This window comes from Sciurus carolinensis, chromosome 11 (genome assembly GCF_902686445.1).
Source record: "Sciurus carolinensis chromosome 11, mSciCar1.2, whole genome shotgun sequence".
NCBI lineage: Eukaryota > Metazoa > Chordata > Mammalia > Rodentia > Sciuridae > Sciurus > Sciurus carolinensis.
In genome coordinates, this window is record NC_062223.1 from 91,591,092 (window position 1) to 91,612,003 (window position 20,912).

Genomic DNA, 20,912 nt, shown 5'->3' on the forward strand with positions numbered 1-20,912 from the left:
CACAGTTTCCAGTCTTCTAAAGTTTTGTAAGAGTCAGATCTCAAAGTGCCCCTATGAAGTTCTGTTATTCTCACTCAGAACTAAGCTAACATAAAATTGTTATTTACTACACAACTTTGAATTTGACTGTGTCAATTAAATGCCAAGAGTTCAACTGCTCTTTAGAAGAATAATTCGAAAATTCAAAAGGAATCAACAACATTTAAACATGTAAGACTGTTTATGTTCCTGAGCATATAAGTAGTAGTACCTAAAACCACGGTAGCCACATGGCAGCATTTTCTTTTAGATATACAAAGGAAACTCCTCCAATGTATCTTGAGTTTTGTTTTTATTTTTCTTTATTTCATAAAAAATCTGGCCAAAAAAACATTCTATTATTTCTCTAATTCTCCGGAACACTAAGGAAATACAGTTGAAAAACGGGTACTGTCTCTCTTTAGTAAACATGTTCTACACTTAGCATGTTTATAACAATCATTCCTAAAATTCAAAGCTTCAAAGCTTTTCTTATTGGGCAACAGTGATAAGACAGAAAGACTGAGATTTATTATAACTACTTCTATTTCCCTTCAAAATTAGAAAGTAGAGAAATCATTAGGAAAATGATTTTGAATACAAATAAATATTTTTATAACTGGAAAACATCACCATCCACCGTCTTCTTTGCTTTTAGTGTAATACATGCATAAAGCCTCCCACAGTGGTTACTAAAAAAGCAGAAATTCACAAGCCAAGCAAAAAAGATAACAAAAGATTTAATATTACATTTCTAAATTTATTAAACAAATAGGAACAAACTGAAAACATATCTAGTTCCTACCTTTAAAGCATCATGAAAGACTGGAACACCTGGGTGATACGTGCAAGCATCTGGTCAAAAATGAAAAGGAAAAAAAGGCATTCTTTACAATGTAGAAAAATGTACACGTCATTATTCCCTTCAGTTGCTAAGATTTAATTCCTTGTCCAAATGTATGCAACACTATTCCTTAAAAATCCACTAATGCTTGTGGTTAATGCACACCAAAGTGCAATAGTTAACTGTTAAGATTAAATTCAAGGGCATGAATGCTTATAGATAAAAATGCGGGGGGGGGGGGGACACAGAACAGTTTAAGAACAACAGATTACATATTCTATATTCCTCTCATCTTTGTAGTGAAAGTTGTTTAGCATCAAACTTAAAGACTTAAGATTCTGAACATGTCTATTCTGTTTTAACAAAAATACTATTGAACTTAAATGTACCTACATGAACAGATCCATAAAGGTTGCTCAAGAGATTTCCTCAAAACATATTTTAGAAGAATAGGCTTCACATTTTAAACAACTTGTAATATCTAGCTGCTAATTTAACCTCATTAAAAAGAAGTGGATTTAAATCCTACATTCACTGGGGTTGTCACTGATCATTATTAAGTGCTTTAGTTTCTCAGTCCCATTATACCATCAATCTTTACTTAACTCTCTTAAGAAAATGAATTTATTACAATTAGCAATGTAGAGTATTTTGTTAAAAAATTAGATAATAAAGACAAACTTATTCTCTGGCTAGATAGTATAATGAACTTACAGAAAACAGGTCAACTCCACACCTCTAATCTTCTTATAAGGCTACCTCACTCAACCTCTTTAGTCTGTTTCTCTTCCCTTTCTCTACTTTTGATTCCTATGTTACCTTAAAATGAATAATTCCTTGTGCCCAGAGAAATATTACTTCCTTAAACAGTAACCATGTGTTATGTAAATACTATACTAATGTGGTAAGAAAGTGTTAGATATTTTCCTAGCACAGCAAATAAGCCTATGGATTAGGAAGAGACTATGTAATAGAAAAAATAAGAACTGAAAAAGGAGATTGAAGTTGAAATGTATATGCAGGACAGGAAGCTGAGGGGGAATAGAAGTAGAGAAGGGGTATAGTATTGTCCAATATTACATTTAATGTACAGAGACATAAAGTCTACAATGTATAATATAAACAGTCTGAGGCATAAAGCACTCTTAACAGTGGTCAGTTCTGGCAGAATGGCAGCAGAAATGACTCAGATCTTAATCCTATAACTAGTATGGACAAAATTAGAAAATCACTGTTTCCAAAAACTAGTAACAAGCAGATGAACATGTTCTTCTCTAGCTTTTATCAGGCTTGCCAGTTTTGTTCAAATCAACATTTTATAGGTTAAGAACTACAACACTGTAGTGGTTTAGTATCAAGGGCTTCTCACACTGGGTCTAACCCTGGCTAAAATTCTCATTTTATTGCTGCTTCAGTTACCTCATATATGAGGATTAAATAAATACTATTTGTAAAGTTTTGCTTTTCCCATAAGTATTTTAACATATTCAAGTCACCAACCATATCTATTCTGAACACCTGTTTAACTTGTATTACAAACTAAAGTGTCTGATTTTTGTTCACAGGGAAAAAATATTAAAAGAAATTAATAAGCTTGGTAATTATGTCACACCACCAAGAAAAAGAGTACTGAGTGTAGATTAAGTTTTTTAAAGAATGATGGAAACTGCCATCTAGCTCCATGCAAGACAGAACTTGGAACTTGCTTTACCCCTTTAACATGCCATTTTAGTTACTGTACAAAGTCAATCGTCTAGTATTCTATAAAACTTTACTTCTAGTCAAGTCTACAGTTTGCTTTTAGTTGTCTTCTAAATCCTTATTAACATTTCCTTGACCTTCTATTCACTTAACCAATTAATCCAAAGTCTCTAAAAATAATTCCCACTTTAAGTGAATAAACTTTCAGCAATCTTATTGGAATTTCCTACTGCATCTGGTACTGTTGACCACCAATCCTTAAGGCTGTTAACACTGTTGGTTTTCCTGGCCTCTCTTCTCTTTTTCAGGCATAGCATGATTACTCAACTGGGCACACTGACTTTCAACAAATAAAGCTCCCCTGAACTGTAGACCCAAATGTAACTCCCTAAAAACACTGTCCCATGCAACAAAGCATACACCATTCATTTTTTACACGTGATAAACATAACCAACATATGATCTTAAAATCCCTCTTTTCTCAATTTTGTTACCGACTGAAACAATTCCCTTTGGGTAATATCACATTTATATCATAAAATGTCAAAGACAGTAACTTGAATATACATAAACCAGATTTACCTTTTTCTTAAAATCTTGCACCAACGACCTTATTTTAAATGACGTCACCAATTTACCTGCCCGCCGAGATAAATATTTCAAACGTCTTAATCTCTTTCACAAAGCTGAACCACGTTACTGCCATGTTGAACTCTGTAGATCTATTAAATGGTTCTATGACTACATACTTACCAGGGCTGCTGTGGTAAAGAGATAGACCAACGTCTGGGATTTAAAAAACACTTAATTTTAAAAAGAGCGATCATTTCCTATGACATTTAAAGAAATAGCTTATTACCTTCTCCCCTTTAAGAACTAAAATCAAAATCGGGGGTCACTTTCCAGCGTTAACCTAGTGTAATCGCTTTCACTTCACATTTGGAAATCTACACCTAGGTGCTGCAGGGCTCATTCGTTTGCGCACTGTGAAAATGCCACGCTATTAAAATGCGGAGGTCATCGCAAAGAATATTCAAATTCTTTTGCAACGGGTGATGAAACGTACCATCAGGTCGGATGTGTGAAAACTCAGCGGAAAAAGATCGAGCCATTTCTCTAACCAAAGAAAAACTTCTTTAAAAGTAATCTGTAACAACGGGTGGCGCAGACTTCCAAGACAAACTTCTACACCAAAACGAGGCACAACTTAAGTGCGGGGCTGACCGGACGCCCATCCCTCCCTGCCGGTTGCCGTCTCCTCCACGCCGCACTCCCCAGCAGAAATCGCAGCCGGTAATGCTGGGGAACTGCGAGGCGAGCTGGCAGGACTCCTCGATTTTTAATCCCCCGAGGAGACTGCGGGGACGCAGGCTCAGGGTGATTATTCAAAACTGGAGGCGAAATGCGAGAGTGAGGGTCGACCCGGCAGGCACGTGGGTCCGGCGCGGGGCTCGGGCGCGGGGCTCCCACGGACGCCGAAGGCTGCCGGGTGCCTGCGCTCGCTAGGCGCCGCGCCGGGGGAACACAGGCAGCTGCGCAGGCCCAGGAGGGGCGCCGGCCGAGGAGGCGCGCCGGCCCGCGCGGCGCCACCGCAGCTCGCGGAGGATCGCAAGGCCTCCCGAGAGAGGACAGAGTGGCGAGAGGGCTGGCGCGCCGGCGGCGCGGTTCCTTACCATCAGAATTGTTCTCAGGGTCGAAGCGCTGGCCGCAGCCCCGATTGTAGCACAGCAGGGCCATTGTCTCTTCCCACCGTTACGGGCAAGGCCCAGACACCCAGAACGGCAAGACGGCGCGACCCACTCTGCTCTACCAACCACTGGCCTGACTCCTAAGGCGGCTGTCGGCTTCCGGAAATCGCGCCGGTTCCGCTTCAGGAACCTTCGCGAATTTTCCGGTCGCGCAGGCGCAGAAGAGAAGAAAGAGGCGGAGGCGGTGGCTGGTTTCCTTGTGGCTGGCGCGCCCGGGGTAGGTTGGGCTCGGGTGGGTGACAGCGGGGGTCGGAGGTGGAGCCTGGGCACGTGTAGACAGACGCTCACGGAGCAGAATAGAGTGTCCGGGGGCTGAGCGGCTGCCTCCGAAGGAGTGGCGCCTTGTTGACTGTGGTCCCTGCTGCCCCGAGCTGGCCTCCCCTCTGCGTTCCTCCACGTCCCCGCGTCCTTCATTTGGGCTGTACCTCAGTGTCGCCCTTTACCCCTGGTCTGCTTCAAAGTGCGTGCAGAATCCTACGGTATTTCCACCCCCGCCGCCCCCGCGCAGACTGCGGAGCTGAGAGAAAGAGGAGTAGAATACAAATCCCTCCATGTGGGTGCGTGTCAGTGTCCACGTCCGTGCCCGTCCACTGACCTGCTGTCGGCAGGGCTGGCATCTAGGGCAATATTACCAACAATGCGGCCAGATCACTTTGCAAATAGAAAGCATTTAAGATTAACAGAAAATTATGGATTAAATGTAATGCTAGAAATGGTCACGATTGCTCCAAGACCCTAAGATAGTGGTTGATATTTCAAATTAGCCCCTGGTTACCTCTTTGCCAGTACTCAGTTCTCCAATTCTGGAAAAATAGCAAAGTGCTTTTTAAATATAAAGGACAGTAATATGTGCTTACAAACACTTGTAATTTGTATTTCCCAGATGGGGCGTTTGGAAGGAAAATGCTTTTGATGACGGATAACACGAGATAATCTTAAAATGGTAGTAGCTAGTAAGTAAAAGTAGAAAGTTTTGTAATGCTTCCATGGATCCCACGTTAGTTCCTGAGAAATCTGTTCAATCCTCTCACCGCAGTTTAAAAAGTCTATTCATTTTCACATATTCTCTTCCTTTGCTTATAACTAGCAGTATACAGCTTTTATGTAATAATCGTGGCTGAAACTCCCGAAATTTATCCTTCACTTAACCTAGCATGAATTCTTTTCTATTTTGTTTCATAAGTTCCGTTTACAAAGATGAGGTGTTGTATTGAATAATATACCAAGTTTGGGAAATATTTAAGTTGGAATTAGTGTTGTTTGCGTGCACCTATTAGTGGCTTACTGTACTTTTTATAATACACTGTAATTTAACTTTTTCTTCTTTGATCTCACCAGCCTTCTCAATTGTACCTAAGATTCAAAGATGAATTTAGTTTATACATATACAAAATTATATATTTATATTTATTTTATATACCTATAATTGTACATATTTATTTTATATGTATATTTTATTTTAAGTTTCCCTCTTGGAATAATGTTTGAAAAGTGGCAATACTGGGGTAAAGGTCAAAACTCTTTTAAGTAATTTTGAGATTTTTAAAGATAATATATATATTCAATTGGTTTCCAAAGTCAGTACCATTTTTTAAATTTCACCAACCATAGATATGATAGACCATAGAAATGAATCATACATAATTAGGAATGGAAAGATCAAACACTCAAAGAATTTTCCATCTTGACCCGTCTTTGAGTATCCTAGTAGCATGGCCATATTACTAGGATTGTTACTATATTCCATCTTAAATAATTTTAATGTTTAGTGCCATTTTTTTTACTTACAGCATTTTACAATCAGAAAATGATTGCTTATAAAAGAAAATTTGAAAATGCAGAAGCATATTAAGAATAAAATAACTAAGTCAACAATAATTCCATCATTCAGCAATATTGAATTACTAAAGTAACTTTCATAAATTTATGTTCAATTTATGTTAAATTTATGCCTCCCTGGCATTTATAAATATAGATGTTTTAAAAAAGAATAAAAGAAGGAATGGAGTCATAGTATGTGGAAAGTTTGTGCTCCTACTCTGGGTATTTTAATGTGATAAAATTTAATTTTTCTTGTGATTAAAAAAAATCCATAAACAGTGCATTCCATTCTATTTCAACTTTCAACTCCTTTTCTAGTCTAGTGCTAACCACAAACTAAGAAACTTTCTGTTAGTTATATGTATGATTTATACAGTCCTTCTTATATCCATCCATTTTATATCCATCTATTTTACATTTTCTAATGTAATTTTACATTTTCTAATAGCCACACTAAAGAAAATAAAAAGTTGAAATTAATTTCAAGTATGTTTATCCCAATGTATCTAAAATATTATAATTTCAACATATACTCAAAAATTGAGTCACCCACTGCCAGTCTTAACACCCAAAATAGTGACAGAGATGTCAGCATGTGTCTGATGCAGGACAACTTTGGGATCTCCCCTAATCCTGCAGAGTTGGGAAGTAGAAACTGTTTGCTTGTTTGTTTGGCATTGCTTTTTCTTGAAACCTTCAGACAGCACAGCATCACCATCAACATCTCTCCCATTGTGTTCACAACGGCAAGATGAAAGGGGCAGACAGTGCCTCAGAAGGTGGAAAAGACAATGAATATTTGATTAACTGAGTAACCTCCTACCTGGGCCACTCACCTTAACCAGGCCCAGAGAAAATCCCACAAGGAATAGATCTGGGAGGTTTAGTGTTAACTGACTCGTAGAGCAAACCATTATTTTAAGAAAAGAAATCTGAAATTTTCACACACACACACACACACACACACACACACACACACCCCTACTTAATAGTCCTTACAGTTTCATCAAGGAAGAAGTATAAAAGCATCACAATTAACTCATCTTTCCCCTTTTCCTCCTTTTACGAGGATATTAACTTAGCTGAATACTGATCTGATGTTAGCCAAATGCAATCCAGAGGGTTACATTTTTCATTGTTGAATGTGGCACTTAGTACACATTAAAAATCACAGAAAGGCAGCCCTGAAATGAACCTCTTCACGAGTTTGCCTTCTTGTACCTTGTCAGGAAGTACTACACAGATAGTACCTTCATTTAGGATTATTCAAGTTAGGGTGCTTTTTCATTTTTCATTGAGGATAATTATTGAAAACACTTCTATTAAAAAAAAAGAAAATATTATGCATTGATCTTTGATAACAGTGGCTATGATGACAGATTTATAATATTTTGCTTTTTACTTGTCATAGATAATGTTTTTTAAAGTATGGTATATGGCTTTATCTTTGAAATAACTAATATTGTGAGAACAAAAACTTTGACATTTTATTTGATCTATCTAATACTCAGGAAGATGTGTAATTTCACTTGTTATGATTATATTTTGAGGATTTTGTGCATTTGACCTTATTTATCCTGTAAAGGTACATGTCTTTTATAGTTACCTAGTTCATTTTATGCTTTTAATATAAGAAATGCTTCTTTGTATCATTTAGTATTTTTGTCTTAAAATCTACCTTGATGTAGATTTCACTTATTCTCTTTTCTTCATTTTTGCCTAATAAACCGCAGGTCATCTGTTCATATTTAACCTTAGTCATTTTGTTTTGGTTGTTTCTTTAGTAAGCAACAGATAGATTGCTTCTTTTTATTCTTTTCTTCACTCCAAGAATCTTTTATTTTGCAGACAAGTTTAACTTTTTCCCTTCTGATTAGTAATTGAAAAAATTCAGTACTTACAGTGGCCCAGAACATATTACTTTATAAGTTATTTAACATCTATAGTCCTCAGTTTTCTTATCTATAAAATATTGATTATTTATAATGTGAAGGTTAACTGAAACAACACATATAAAACAGTATAGGGTAAGCACTGAGTAATAAGTACATGAAAGTTTAGCAATAAAAATGATCAAGATTTTTAGTCTCTTTTATCTCAGTTATACTTTCCTTTTATGTGTATGGTTGTGTGACTGCTTCTTTATTTTTATTGTTTTCTAAGTAAGGTATAGTTGTGCCAAACCATGTAGGAAGCATTAGAGACCAATAAAGACTTTAACCTTAACCTTAACCCAACCTTAGAGTATTGAGGAATAACAAAATGTTTTACCATGTATGTTAGGACTCCAGAATGGGTATAGTAAGGACCTCAAAAAAAAAAAAAAAAAAAGATCTCATCATGTATTAGGGTTCTCTAGAGGAACAGACTCAACAGAAAGTATGATTATAAAAAGGAGATTTATTAGATCACCTACAGGACCAGAAGCTGGTTAATCCACAATGGCCTTCTGTAGGTTGGAGAGCTGGAAGAACCAGTAGCTGTGAAGTCCAAGAGGCAGAGGCCCCAGAATAAGAAGGATCAACAGTGCTACCCTAGTCTGAGATCAAGGCTTCTGGAAACTCCCTGGAGAATCACTGGCAGAGTCTGCTTTGGAAGAGGGAAAACGCAAGGGTTGAATATCCTCAGATGATTGAAGCGGCAATGAAGAATCTGTTGAAGAACAATCGAGCTTGCATTTGCTTGCTTATTCTTCCAACTTTTATTCCATACAAGTCACCATTTGTTGGACTGTGCTGCCCACACTGAGGGAGGGTCTCCACTTCAGTTCACTATCCGCCGTTCAAATCATTCATAGTCACGTCCTTGTTGACACACCCAGAAGCCTCTTAATCATAGGCATCTTTTAATCCAATCAAGTTGACAATTCAAATTAACCATTACAAGTCCACCCCTTGTCAACTTGATATCCAAACATGATTCTTTACATCATACTTAATCTCCAAATCAACACATAATTCCGCCTAACTATCCTTCATACAACTGAAAACATACTAGTTATCTCCCCAGATTAGAAGAAAAAAACAGAAACATTACTAATGTTAAGTCAATCAATACTACACTACATGATGAATAACAGGACAGTAACAAGCATTTCCTCTTAATACATGTGTAAGTATGCACAAACATATTCATAATGGAACAGGGAAGAAATATCCATGGTAGTTACAATCCTCATTTCTATAACTGGTCACTTGGCCGTAGTTGGTATTTATGACTACCTTCTTCTACTACTCATTCTGTATTCCCTCTACCTTCAGCAAGTACCTCAGCAGGTCTTGGCTCCTTACCTGGAGGTGTGACCCATACCTTCATTCCTGAAGGGTCTTAGAAATTTGTTGTCCTGCCTGGATTGGGTTATTGTAGTTTCCCATCGACCTTAATAGCAGGGTAATACCAACAGATGCCCTAAGTGATCTCCTGTACTCCAGGAGTACTCTTCCTTACTTTCACTGTGGAGTAGTAGGCCAGTGTCCCCTTGGTAATCTGGGTCAGTCACCTCTGCCAGCACTGTAACTTCCTTCATCAACTCTTGACTCAGAGGCATGAGGAGCCCATAGTGGCCAGGGGGAAGTCTTAACTTCCAGTTTAATGAAATCATTGTATCTCCCAACCAAAGCATTCCTCTTTCTGAAACTAAGACTTCTGGGCCTGCAGAGGATAAGGTTGCAGGGACAAGAAGCAAAAACTTTCCTAGTGGGTTACTGGGGGTAATGGTGAGTGGCACCATTCCTGTTTCCACCCCTTGATTCCTGGACCTATGAATTCTAGCAATAAGAGAGACAGTACCATATAGTGGACACTGACTCAGAGAATAGACAGCCTTCTGAAGAACCTTGCCCAAGTCCTGCAAGGTTTTGCCACCTAGCTGGTGTTGTAATAGCATCTTCAAAAGCCCATTTCATCATTCTGTCAAACCAGCTGCTGCAGGATGGTGGGGAACATGGTAAGATCAGTGAATCCTATGAGCATGAGCCCACTACCTCACTTCTTTGGCTGTGAAGTGAGTTCCTTGGTCCAAAGCATTGCTGTGGAGAATACCATGATGGTGGAGAAGTCATTTCATCAGTCCACAGATGGTCATTTTGGCTGAAGCACTACATGAACCAGAGCCAATTCAATACCCAGAATAAGTGTCTATTCCAGTAAGGACAAATCACGGCCCCTTCCATGAAGGAAGTGGTCCTATATAATCAATCTGCCACCAGGTTGCTGGTTTATCTCCCAAGGGAATGATGACATATCAGGGCTTAGTGTTGGTCTCTGCTGCTGGCAACTTGGGCACTCAGCAGTAGCTGTAATCAAATCAGCCTTGGTGAGTGGAAATCCATGCTGCTGAGCCCATGCATAACAACCATCCCTACCACCATGACCACTTTGTTCATGAGCCCATTTGGTAATGACAAGGGGTGGCTGGGAAAGAGGTTGACTACTATCCACAGATTGGGTCATCCTATCTACCTGATTATTAAAATCCTCTGCTGTGCTCTCCTTTTGGTGGGCATTTACATGAGACAAATATCTTCACATCCTTTTCCCATTCAGAGAGGTCTATCCACATACCTCTTCCCCAGTTGTCCTTGTCACCAATTTTCCAATGATGTCCTTACCAGTTCCCTGACCATCTAGCCAAACCATTGGCTACAGCTCATGAGTTAGTGTACAGTCAGTCATATGACCATTTTTCCTTCCAGGCAAAATGCACAACCAAATGTACTGCCCAAAGTTCAGCCCATTGTGAAGATTTCCCTTCACCACTGTCCGGGGTTGAAAGGTGCAGCAGTGCTGCAGCTGTCCTCTTCTAGGTGGTACCTATGTATCGTGAAGAACCGTCCGTGAAGCCCCAGTCTTCTCTTCCTCTGTCAGTTGACATAATGTTCACCCCATGAAGCCATAGGTTCATGCTGAGGGATAGAAGGTACTACAGCTAGAGTAGTAATCATGGGCATTTGGGTACTTCTTCATGCAACCTATTTGTGCCTTCAGGTCCTGCCTGTGCCTGATCACGTGTATACCACTTCCACTTGGTGATGGAGTTCTGTTGTGTTGTGTTCCAACTTTATGGCTTGGTGGATCAGATAACAACCATTTCATGATGGGCAGCTCAGGTATCATAGTAACCTAGTAATCCATGGTCAAGTGTTCAGTTTCCACTAAGGCCCATTAACAGGCCAAAAGCTGTTTCTCAAAGAGAGAGTAGTTGTCTGAGAATGATGGCAGGGCCTTACTCCAAACTCCCAATGACCTCTTCTGTGATTCACCTATGGGGACCTGCCTAAGATCCAGACAGTGTCGCTATCTACCACTGACATTCAAATACCTTTGTGTCTGCCAGGTCATATGACTCAAGTGGCAGAGCAGAGCCTGGATCTGTTACAGACCCTTCTGTTCTGGACCCTACTCAAAATAAGAAGCTCTTCTAGTCACTTGGGAGATGGACTGAAGTAATACACCCAAGTGAAGAATGTGCTACCTCCAAAGTCCAAATAGGCCCAGCAGGTGTTGTGCTTCTTATTTGTATGAGGGACCAGATGCAACAACTTATCCTTTACCTTGGAAGGAATATCTCTGCAGGCCCTATACCACTGGACACATAGAAACTTTACTAAAGTCGAAGGTCCCTGAATATTAGTGGGATTTCCCATCCTCTGATATGCAAATGCTCCACTAGTAAGTTCAAAGTGCTTGCAACCTCCTGCTCCGTTTGTCCATTTAATATAATGTCATCAATGTAATGGACCAGTGTAATATCTTGTGGAAGAGAAAGATGAACAAGATCTCTGCAAATTAAGCTGTGACACAGTGCTGGAGAGTTGACATACCCCTGAGGGAAGATGGTGAAGGTATTTTGCTGAACTTGCCCACTGAAAGCAAATCGTTTCTGGTGGTCATTAGGCACCAGAATGGAGAAAAATGCATTTGCCAAATCAATAGCTGCATACCAGGTACCAGGAGATGTATTAATCTGTTCAAGCAAAGAAACCACATCTGGTACAGCAGCTGCAATTGAAGTCACCACCTGATTAAGTTTACGATAATCAACTTTCATTCTCCAAGACCCATCTGTCTTCTGCACAGGCCAAACAGGAGAGTTAAATGGAGATGTTTTGGGAATCACCACCCTCACATCATTCAAGTCCTTGATGGTGGCACTAGTCTCTGAAATCCCTTCAGGAATGCAGTATTGGTTTTGATTCACTATTTTCCCAGGTATAGGCAACTCCAGAGGCTTCCGTTTGGCCTTTCCCATCGTAATACCTCACTCCACAGGTTAGGGAACTAATTTGGGTGTTTTGCCAAGTGCTGAGTATATCTATCCTGATTATGCTTTTCGGGACTGGGCAAATAACCACAGGATGATTTGGAGGGCACACTGGACCCACTGTAAGTCAGACTTTGGACAAAACTCCATTGATCACCTGACCTCCATAAGCTCCTACTTTTACTGGAGGGCCACAATGATGTTTTGAGTCTCCCGGAATCAATATCAGTTCAGAGTCTGTGTCTAGTAGTCCCTGAAAGGTCTGATCATTGCCTTTTCTTCAATGCAGAGTTACCCTGATAAAAGACCCTGGAATTTTTCCGCTTATATAAGTCAAGTAAGAATTGTGTGGGTTTCCCATTTATTTGGCTTCTAGAAACACTATGATTAATTAGCCAATGCCAGAGATCTACATAGTCAGAACATTGGGCCCATTTCTTCACTGTTGCTGTCCATTATGGTAACCACAACCACCCTGTCTTTGGTGATTGAGAACTCCCACTTAGCCTCTTCCTCCCCAAGATCCAATCATTTCCATCACATTTAAGTCTTCAAATTGATTTACCACAGTTCCCACTGTAAGGTCTGGCATATGAAGAAGAGCGTTGATAGAGCTCTTCAAGGATGCTGGTGCTTCCCTCACAAATTTGTTTCTTATACTTTTTGGTGAAGTGCACGTCTTCTGGACTCCCCATGTATGGAGAAGAAGGCCATACATGACAGATCCACCCCAGTATTCCAATCTCTCTGAGCCTCTGAATTCCCTCATCAACAGTAAATCAAGTGGTATTAGGCATTTCCAGCTCATAGTAGGCCATCTCTGGACCCATACCTCAGTCAATCAGGCAAACAAATTATTAGTACCTTTTTTAACACTGCAAACTATTACATTAAATCTATAATCTCTGCTTAGTGGGCTAATATCAATAAATTCAGCCTGATCTAAGTTTATGTTCCTTCCATCACTATCCCACACCTTTAAAATTCATTCCCACATGTGTTCCCCAGACCTCTGCTTGTATGAATTAGAAAACTCAAGAAGTTCTTCGAAATGTAGTGTGCCTCCCCATGGGTCACACTCTACCTCACCTGTAGAGACCTGTTTAGATTTGGATCTGGTTATCGGCCTGGAGGCAAAAGTGGGTAGTGAGGGTGGGTCCTGAGAAGTATCAACATTTTCATACTGAGTAACTGAATCACAGAAGGTTTTTACTGTTTCCATAAACAAAGCAGGGTTAGTTTCCTCCAGGGAGGGTAGAGAAGCCAATGCCACAGGGTGGGGGTAGGGATGTCTCAATCTTGGCTAAGGGTGGGAACTGAACAAATTGTGGAAAAATAAACTCATCAGAATTATGGGAGTTCAACATCCCCAACCCCTTCAGACTTCTCCCACATATTGCCATCCCAACCTGCAAGATCCCATTCTTTTCCAAGTAGTGCTCTCACTTTATCTGCAGACACTTTCCAAGGCTGAGAGTTAAACTTTTGTCTTAATTCAGCCAATTGCAGCATTAAGGGTTTGTGTTTGGTTTTCAGCAACCTCAGCACTGTGACTCCAAGAGAGAAAAGTCTCCTTCATAACACACTTAGCAGCTTTCAGATCAGTTATGCACATGTGCAACTGAGAAACTGAATTTCTGAACTCATCATTTTCGCTTGTTACTTTGTCCAGTGAAGCCAGAAGCAACCAACCGACATCATCATGTTTCTTAATTTTCCAGAACTGTTCAAAGTTATAGAGTCACTAAATGCCTTAATTTTTATATGGTGAAATGGGAGCATCAACTACATTTCCTTTGTGAATCTCTTTAAACAGTCCACACCATGAATTATCAGTGCTCTCCATAGTACAAATAGGAGAGACTTTAGTAACTTTAGGTCTAACCAATTTAGACAGTCAACTCCAAAACCCACAAAACCAACTAAGGAAATTCATCCTTACAATTCTGTTTCTCCAGAGCCACTCAAGCTACCAATTTCTTTGTCAGGGTTCTCTAGAGGAACAGAATCAACAGGAAGTATGATTATAAAAAGGGAATTTATTAGTTTGGTTTATATGATCAGAAGCTGAATAGTCCACAATGGCTGTCTGCAGGTTAAAGAGCTGGAAGAACCAGATGTTCTTAATCTCTTAATTCAATCAAGTTGACAATTCAAATTAGCCTTTACACATCCATGCACAGTCCAAGAGGTGGAAGCCCCAGAAAAAGAAGGATCAACAGTGCTACCCTAGTCTGAGATCAAGGCTTTTGGAAACTCCCTGGAGAATCACTGGCAGAGTCTGCTTTGGAAGAGTGAAGACGCAAGAGTCCAATATCCTCAGGTGATCAAAGCAGCAATCAAGAATTCATTCAAGAAGAATTGAGCTTGCATCTGCATCTGCTTGCTTATTCTTCCAACTTTTATTCCATCCAAGCCACCATCCTATTGGACTGTACTGCCCACACTTAGGGAGAGTCTTCAGTTCACTCTCCCACATCCCAATCATTCCTAGACATGCCCTCATTGACACACCCAGAAGCCTCTTAATCATAGTCATCTCTTAATTCAATCAAGTTGACAATTCAAATTAACCATTACACATCCATAAAAGCAATGGCAAAATTTACCCAGAAAACTTTTTTAATACACTTGAAATTAGCCAGCCTTGCGATAATCAGAAAGCAGTTTGTGATGGGCTGACAGATCTGACTCCATGAGAATGTTATAGGCCAAACTATAAGGGAAATGACTAAACAGACTCCAGACTCCATTTTGCTCTGAGATTCCATGTTATATAGGAAATAAACTTCTCCCGTGGGAACACCCTGCTTCTGTACCCATCATCAGTTACTTAGCGTGACATGTTAAGCAATACAAAATAACAATTCATATGTAATGAGAAGTTGCTCTCTCTTGATTCCTGTTGCTTCTAAACAATGTACCATGTAGTGATTGTCTGGACATTAGTAACCATTCTTTAGTTTGTACCTAGGTAAGGGTCATTTTGACCCACCTCCCCTTCTGTTGATGATCTCATGATGTTAGTTTGTAATTTTGAATCATAGCATCAGACACTTATGATTGATGTGATTTTTGGTATAAGAACCCCTACAACCCTATGGTCAGGGCTGTTCTCCCAGTAGCCATTTTTTGGGGCATTTTGTGAGACAAATTAATAAATAATTAATAATAAATAAATTAAGCCAGCTGGTTTAATAAAGACTCTCAAATTTGAACTTCTCAGTGGTGATAGATCTGTTCTTAAGTTGCGCCCCATAACAAGTTTTTCTATAAAAGAGCTAAATGTTGCCTAGAACGTCAAGCTATATGGCATTTTACTCTATTTTCATTCTCACTGGCTAAATGGTTGCTGTGAAATCTAGCAAAACTGCAGGGGATAGAATTATTTTAGATTCTTCAAAATCCCCATCCTCAGTTTGATGGCACTACTGATCTTTCTGACAACTCCTTGAAAATTTCCATTTTCATGGTATGATCGTGTGACCTACTCAGAAGTTGCTTGTTGGGAAAAATCTTGTCTTCAGAAAGGTTGCTGAAAATAGCAATGATAGTGTTATATGGCAGCTGCCCGAGGAGGTGTTACCATTTGAAGCAAATAAGAATAAAAACTTTAACAGGATTTGAACTGTGAGATTACTTAAGAGTCAAAAACATGAAATTCCTGAAGAACTCTAAAAAAGCTACATGCATGGACAGGATTGTGTGCATGTGAAGAATAAGCAGAGAAGATCCCAATTTGTCACTACTGCCCAACCTTGAGAACTGATGCAAGTAGAAAGAGAAGATTAATGTATGGAGGACAGAGAATCTCAAGAGAGAATACAAGGCTTATTCATTTAAGCATATATGAAAATCTGTCAGTAGCTAATCACAAAGCTGACAGAGCAGGAGACACATAATAGGGATAGAAAACTCTGCAGAATTAGTCTAGGAAAAAAATTAAGCAATAGCATAAATGACCAACAAAAGAAATCCTAGGAAGTGGGGGGACTCTTACTTTTAGAGTTCACACATTATATAATATAAAACACCCAGTTTTCAATACAAAAATTATGAGATCAATAGAATAAATAGATCAATGAGATCAAGAATGGCTCATATTTGGGCAGAGGGTAGTATGTTAGAAAACGACCCTTTGGAAGACTTAGGACTTATTCAACAAAGATATTGATGATGATAAATGTGTTTCAAATATAAAAAGGGTATCATGCATATCATTTTTTGTGACTGCAACAAAATTCCTGGCATAAGGAATACTGTTCCAGGACATGTATTCAGTAATCTGCCTACAAGGCCCTCTTTCCTACAGTTTCCACCATTTCCCAATAATGCTATCAGTCATTGTGTTAGTTAGCTTTTCATCACCGTTACCTCATCACTGTGACCAAAATACCTGACAAGGACAAATTAGAAGTGGAAATATTTATTTTGACTGAGTTGCAGAGGTCTCAGTTAGTGGTCAACTGACTTTATTGCTCCAGGCCTGAGGTAAGGTAGAACACCATGGTAGAAGGATGTGGTAGAGGAAAGCTGTTCAGCTTATACTGGGGATAAAGAGAGATGGCCAAGGAACAGATGTAGCCCCTAAGGCTATACCTCCAGTAATCTACTTACTTTAGTCATTCCCTACCTGCACACAGTTTTCATCACCTTCCAGTAAATCTATTCAAATTATTAATCAACCAAATGGATTAATCCACTGACGAGGTGAGAGTTCTCATGATTCAATCATTTCCTAAAAGTTCAACCTCTGAACCTTGCTTTTTGGGAATCTTACTTCCAACATACAAACTTTTGAGGGGACATTCCAGATCCAAATCATAAAAGTTATGAATCTATTAATGGTTTAATCCATTGATGATGTCAGAGACTTCATGATTCAATCACTTCCCAAGAGCCCAACTGTGAACTTTGCTGTGTTGGGGACCACATAATCAACACATGATCCATTGGGGGACATTACAGATTCAAATCATAACACTATGTCTAAACAATAAATACAAAATTTGAGACTGGGCCAGGCATGGTGGTCCACACCTGTAGTCCCACTGACTCTGGAGACTAAAGCAGAAGTATTGAGTTCAAAGCCAGCCTCGGCAATGGCAAGTTGCTAACCAACTCAGTTAGATCCTGTCTCTTAATAAAATAAAAACAGGGCTGGGGTTGTGGCTAAGTGGTTGAGTGCCCCTGAGTTCAATCCCTGATACCACAAAAAAAAAAAAAAAAAAAAAGAAAGAAAGAAAAAGAAAATATGAGACTAATATATCAACATACATTATCATTAAAAAGACATTGAACCAAGTGAAACTTACGGAATTGAGAAGCACAATGACAAGTGAAAGATTTACTACAGAAGTTTAACATCAGAGTAGGCCTTGTACAAAAAGAATAAGTTAATTTTAATATAGATCAGTTGACAGTATCCAGTCTGTGGAATAGGAAAAGAAATAAAAATGAAGAAAAGTAACCAGAGTCTCAAATGCGTAGAACATTTTCACACATACCAGCTGTAATACAAAACTGATACTCTGCCCTTTCAGGTGCAGCCATTTCTCCCTGCCTCCCAACCACTTGTCAATCTGTGCTCTGCCCACCTCTTACTTTATGGGAATTTCTGGCCTACGCTATAGCCATTTCCTGCTTCCCAAGTTATGTCCTAACATGCTAGCTAGCTATTGGTTCATCAGCCATCTTGCAAGTATTCTCCTCCGCTATTGGTTCCTTCCAGCCCAGGAGATTCCAATATCTGGGAGAAGCATCCACGTCATCTTTCTCTTTTCCTTTCTTTTCACCCCGGAACAGACGTGCTAGTCGTCTGCATAATAAAGTCTCTTGCGTGAGACCCTGTGCCCGCCTGTTGATTTTTCTGGGAGCTATTGTCGAGCGCAACTGAGATGGGCATGCGGAGCGGCAGTTCTGTGGAAGGGGCTGGAACTGCTGCGGGTCCCAAGCTGAGCTGCATTTTTCCTTACACCAGTATATATATAACAAGAGTTCCAGAGGAAGAGGAGAGAGGACAAAAAGGGGAAGGATATTTGAAAATACATGTCTGAAAATTTCTCAGATCTGGTGAAAACATTACACATCTGAGAAACTCATTGAGCTCTAGTTAGGATGAACTCTGGTATTAACAGATATACAAAATAAAAGTGTCAAAAGCAAAAATCAATAAGAAAATCTTGAAAGCAGCCAAGAGTGAAATGAATCATCATGTACAAAGAAGTCTTTAAGAGTAACACTTAACTATGGAGGCCAATAGTCAAAAGTTTAACACTTTCAAAGTAATGAACGAAAACCACTATCAACAAAATTCTTCAACAAATAAGAAAACGTTCTTCACAGATTTAAGTATGTGGGCATCTTGGAAAGGCAGAGCATTGTTTAGCATACTATAATGTCACTATTATGTTTGTATGATGCAGTTGAAAATGGTGTCCCATCAGAATGTTTTTACCCAGATTTGTTCTTGGCTTCTATCTCTGGATCATAGAAATAGAAATATTTAACACCTCTATCTAATATATTTATTTCCCTATGAAATAAGTACTTTTGAACTTTTCAATTGTAAAATGAGGAAATTCATGCTTGCTAACTAGTTAAGAATATCATGAACTTTGGTGATGAATACAGATTAGAATCTGAATCTTAATAACTGTGGATTTAGGGAAGTTACTTTAACTTAGTAGGTTTCATTTGTCAAATGGATACAATATTGTCATCTTAAGTTTCACGGGTTCATACATGGGGAAAATTGTACCACTGAGTAATCATATCCAGAAATTTACCCATATTTATTTAGTTGATTTAGATATGAGATTTGGGACTTTTGAGCTGATAGGATTGAGATGAGAGTTGGAACTCTAAGTTAATGTTGTAACAGGTTCTGAATTTTGAGGACCTTGAGTGACATGAATTTTAGGGGAATGGAGGATAGTCTGTGATAGAATAATCATTCCTCAAAGTTTTTCACATCTTAATTCCCAGAACTATGAATATGTTTGTTACATGGTAAATTGGAGCTAAGTTTGCAGATGGACTTAAAATCTCTTTTTTCTTTTTTATTCTTTTTAGTTATACATGACAGTAGATTGATTTTGACATATCATTCATACATGGAATATTACTGCCCATTCTTGTCATGCATGATATGGAGTTATACTGGTTATATATTTATATATGAACATAAGAAAGTTATGTTCAATTCATCCTACTATCATTCCTATTTCCATCCCCACTTCCTTCCCTCCATTCCCCACTGTCCAATCTGGTGAACTTCCACTCCCCTCTCCTGCCTATTGTGAGTCAGCATCTGCACATTAGAGAGAATATTTGGCCTTTGGTTTTTTGGGATTGGCTTAGTTTCACTTAGCATGATAGTCCCCCAGTTCCTTCCATTTACTGGCAAATTCCTTAATTTTATTATTCTTTATGACTAATAATCTTTGTGTATATGTACCACATTTTCTTTATCCATTCATTTATAGAAGGGCACCTATGTTGGTTCCATAACTTAATTCTTATGAATTGATGTGGCTGCATCACTATAGTATGCCAATTTTAAATCTTATGGGCATATGTCAAGGAGCAGGATCACTCCTTGGCAAATGGTGGTTTCCTTCCAAGTTTTCTGAGGAATCTCTGTTCTGCTTTCCAGAGTAGTTGCACTAATTTGCAGTGCCACCAGCAATGTATGAGTGTACCTTTTCCCCCACATCCTGTCAAACATATATTGTTACTTGTATTCTTGCTAACTGCCATTCTGACTAGAGTGATATGAAATCTCAGTGTGGTTTTAATTTGTATTACTCTAATTGCTGATGATATTGAATATTTTTTCCATATATTTGTTGATCATTCATATTTCTTCTTTTGTGAAGTGTCTGTTCAGTTTCTTTACCCCTTTATTGATTGAGCTATTTGTTTTTTTCAATTTTTATTTTGGTGTTAAGTATTTTGAGCTTTTTATATATCTTGGAGGTTAATGCTCTCTCTGAGGTGCATGTGGCAAAGATTTTTTTCCCATTCTGTGAGCTGTCCAGACTTCAAATATTTAATAAGCTGACCTTAAAATAGAGATTGTCCATTAAGATAAAGGGAAGATCAGTGAAATATTAGAAGGAAATTGAGAGGGAAGGGGGAGGACAGGTAAGGGAAGAAAATGCAGAATGAATTTGGTGAAGTTATACTATGTGTGTGTATAAGTACACCACAATGAATTCTACCTTTATGTATATCTATAAAGAACAAATAAAAAATAAATGAGTGAAAGGAAGACCAGTAGGGTAGAGTAAGGGTAATGGGAGTTCAGAGAGGAAAGGTAAACGTGGGACACTGGGGACTGAAATAGAGTAAAATTCTATGAATGTACGATTATGTCATAATGTATTCAACTATTATGTATAACTAATGCACTAATAAAAGCATAAAAAGGAAATATAGAGATTATAAGGGATATCAAGATAGCTTAAATGTAATCCCAAATTTCCTGAAAATGAGAAGAATCAGAAATTAGAAT

General features: G+C 38.8%; 1 protein-coding gene, 1 long non-coding RNA gene and 1 pseudogene across 3 annotated transcripts in view; 1 reads left to right on the forward strand and 2 right to left on the reverse strand.

Moving 5' to 3' along the window:
• Positions 1-4,442, reverse strand: part of Chordc1 (cysteine and histidine rich domain containing 1) — a 30,251-nt gene extending 25,809 nt beyond the window's left edge. Inside the window, exons 1-2 of one of the 2 annotated variants that reach the window (XM_047519064.1) lie at positions 4,237-4,442; positions 824-873 (exon numbers count right to left, since the gene is read on the reverse strand). In XM_047519064.1, coding sequence (XP_047375020.1) covers positions 824-873; positions 4,237-4,300 — 114 coding nt within the window. In that variant the 5' untranslated portion in view covers positions 4,301-4,442. The remainder of the gene's footprint in view (positions 1-823; positions 874-4,236) is intronic. The other variant, XM_047519063.1, reaches the window with a different exon arrangement.
• Positions 4,443-4,481: 39 nt separating this feature from the next.
• Positions 4,482-8,645, forward strand: LOC124960337 (uncharacterized). Its single transcript, XR_007104062.1, has 3 exons — positions 4,482-4,528; positions 5,195-5,264; positions 8,588-8,645. It is a non-coding gene; the product is annotated as an uncharacterized LOC124960337 (long non-coding RNA).
• An 866-nt stretch (positions 8,646-9,511) lies between these two features.
• On the reverse strand, positions 9,512-18,359 carry LOC124959627 (uncharacterized; annotated as a pseudogene).
• Positions 18,360-20,912: the final 2,553 nt, after the last annotated feature.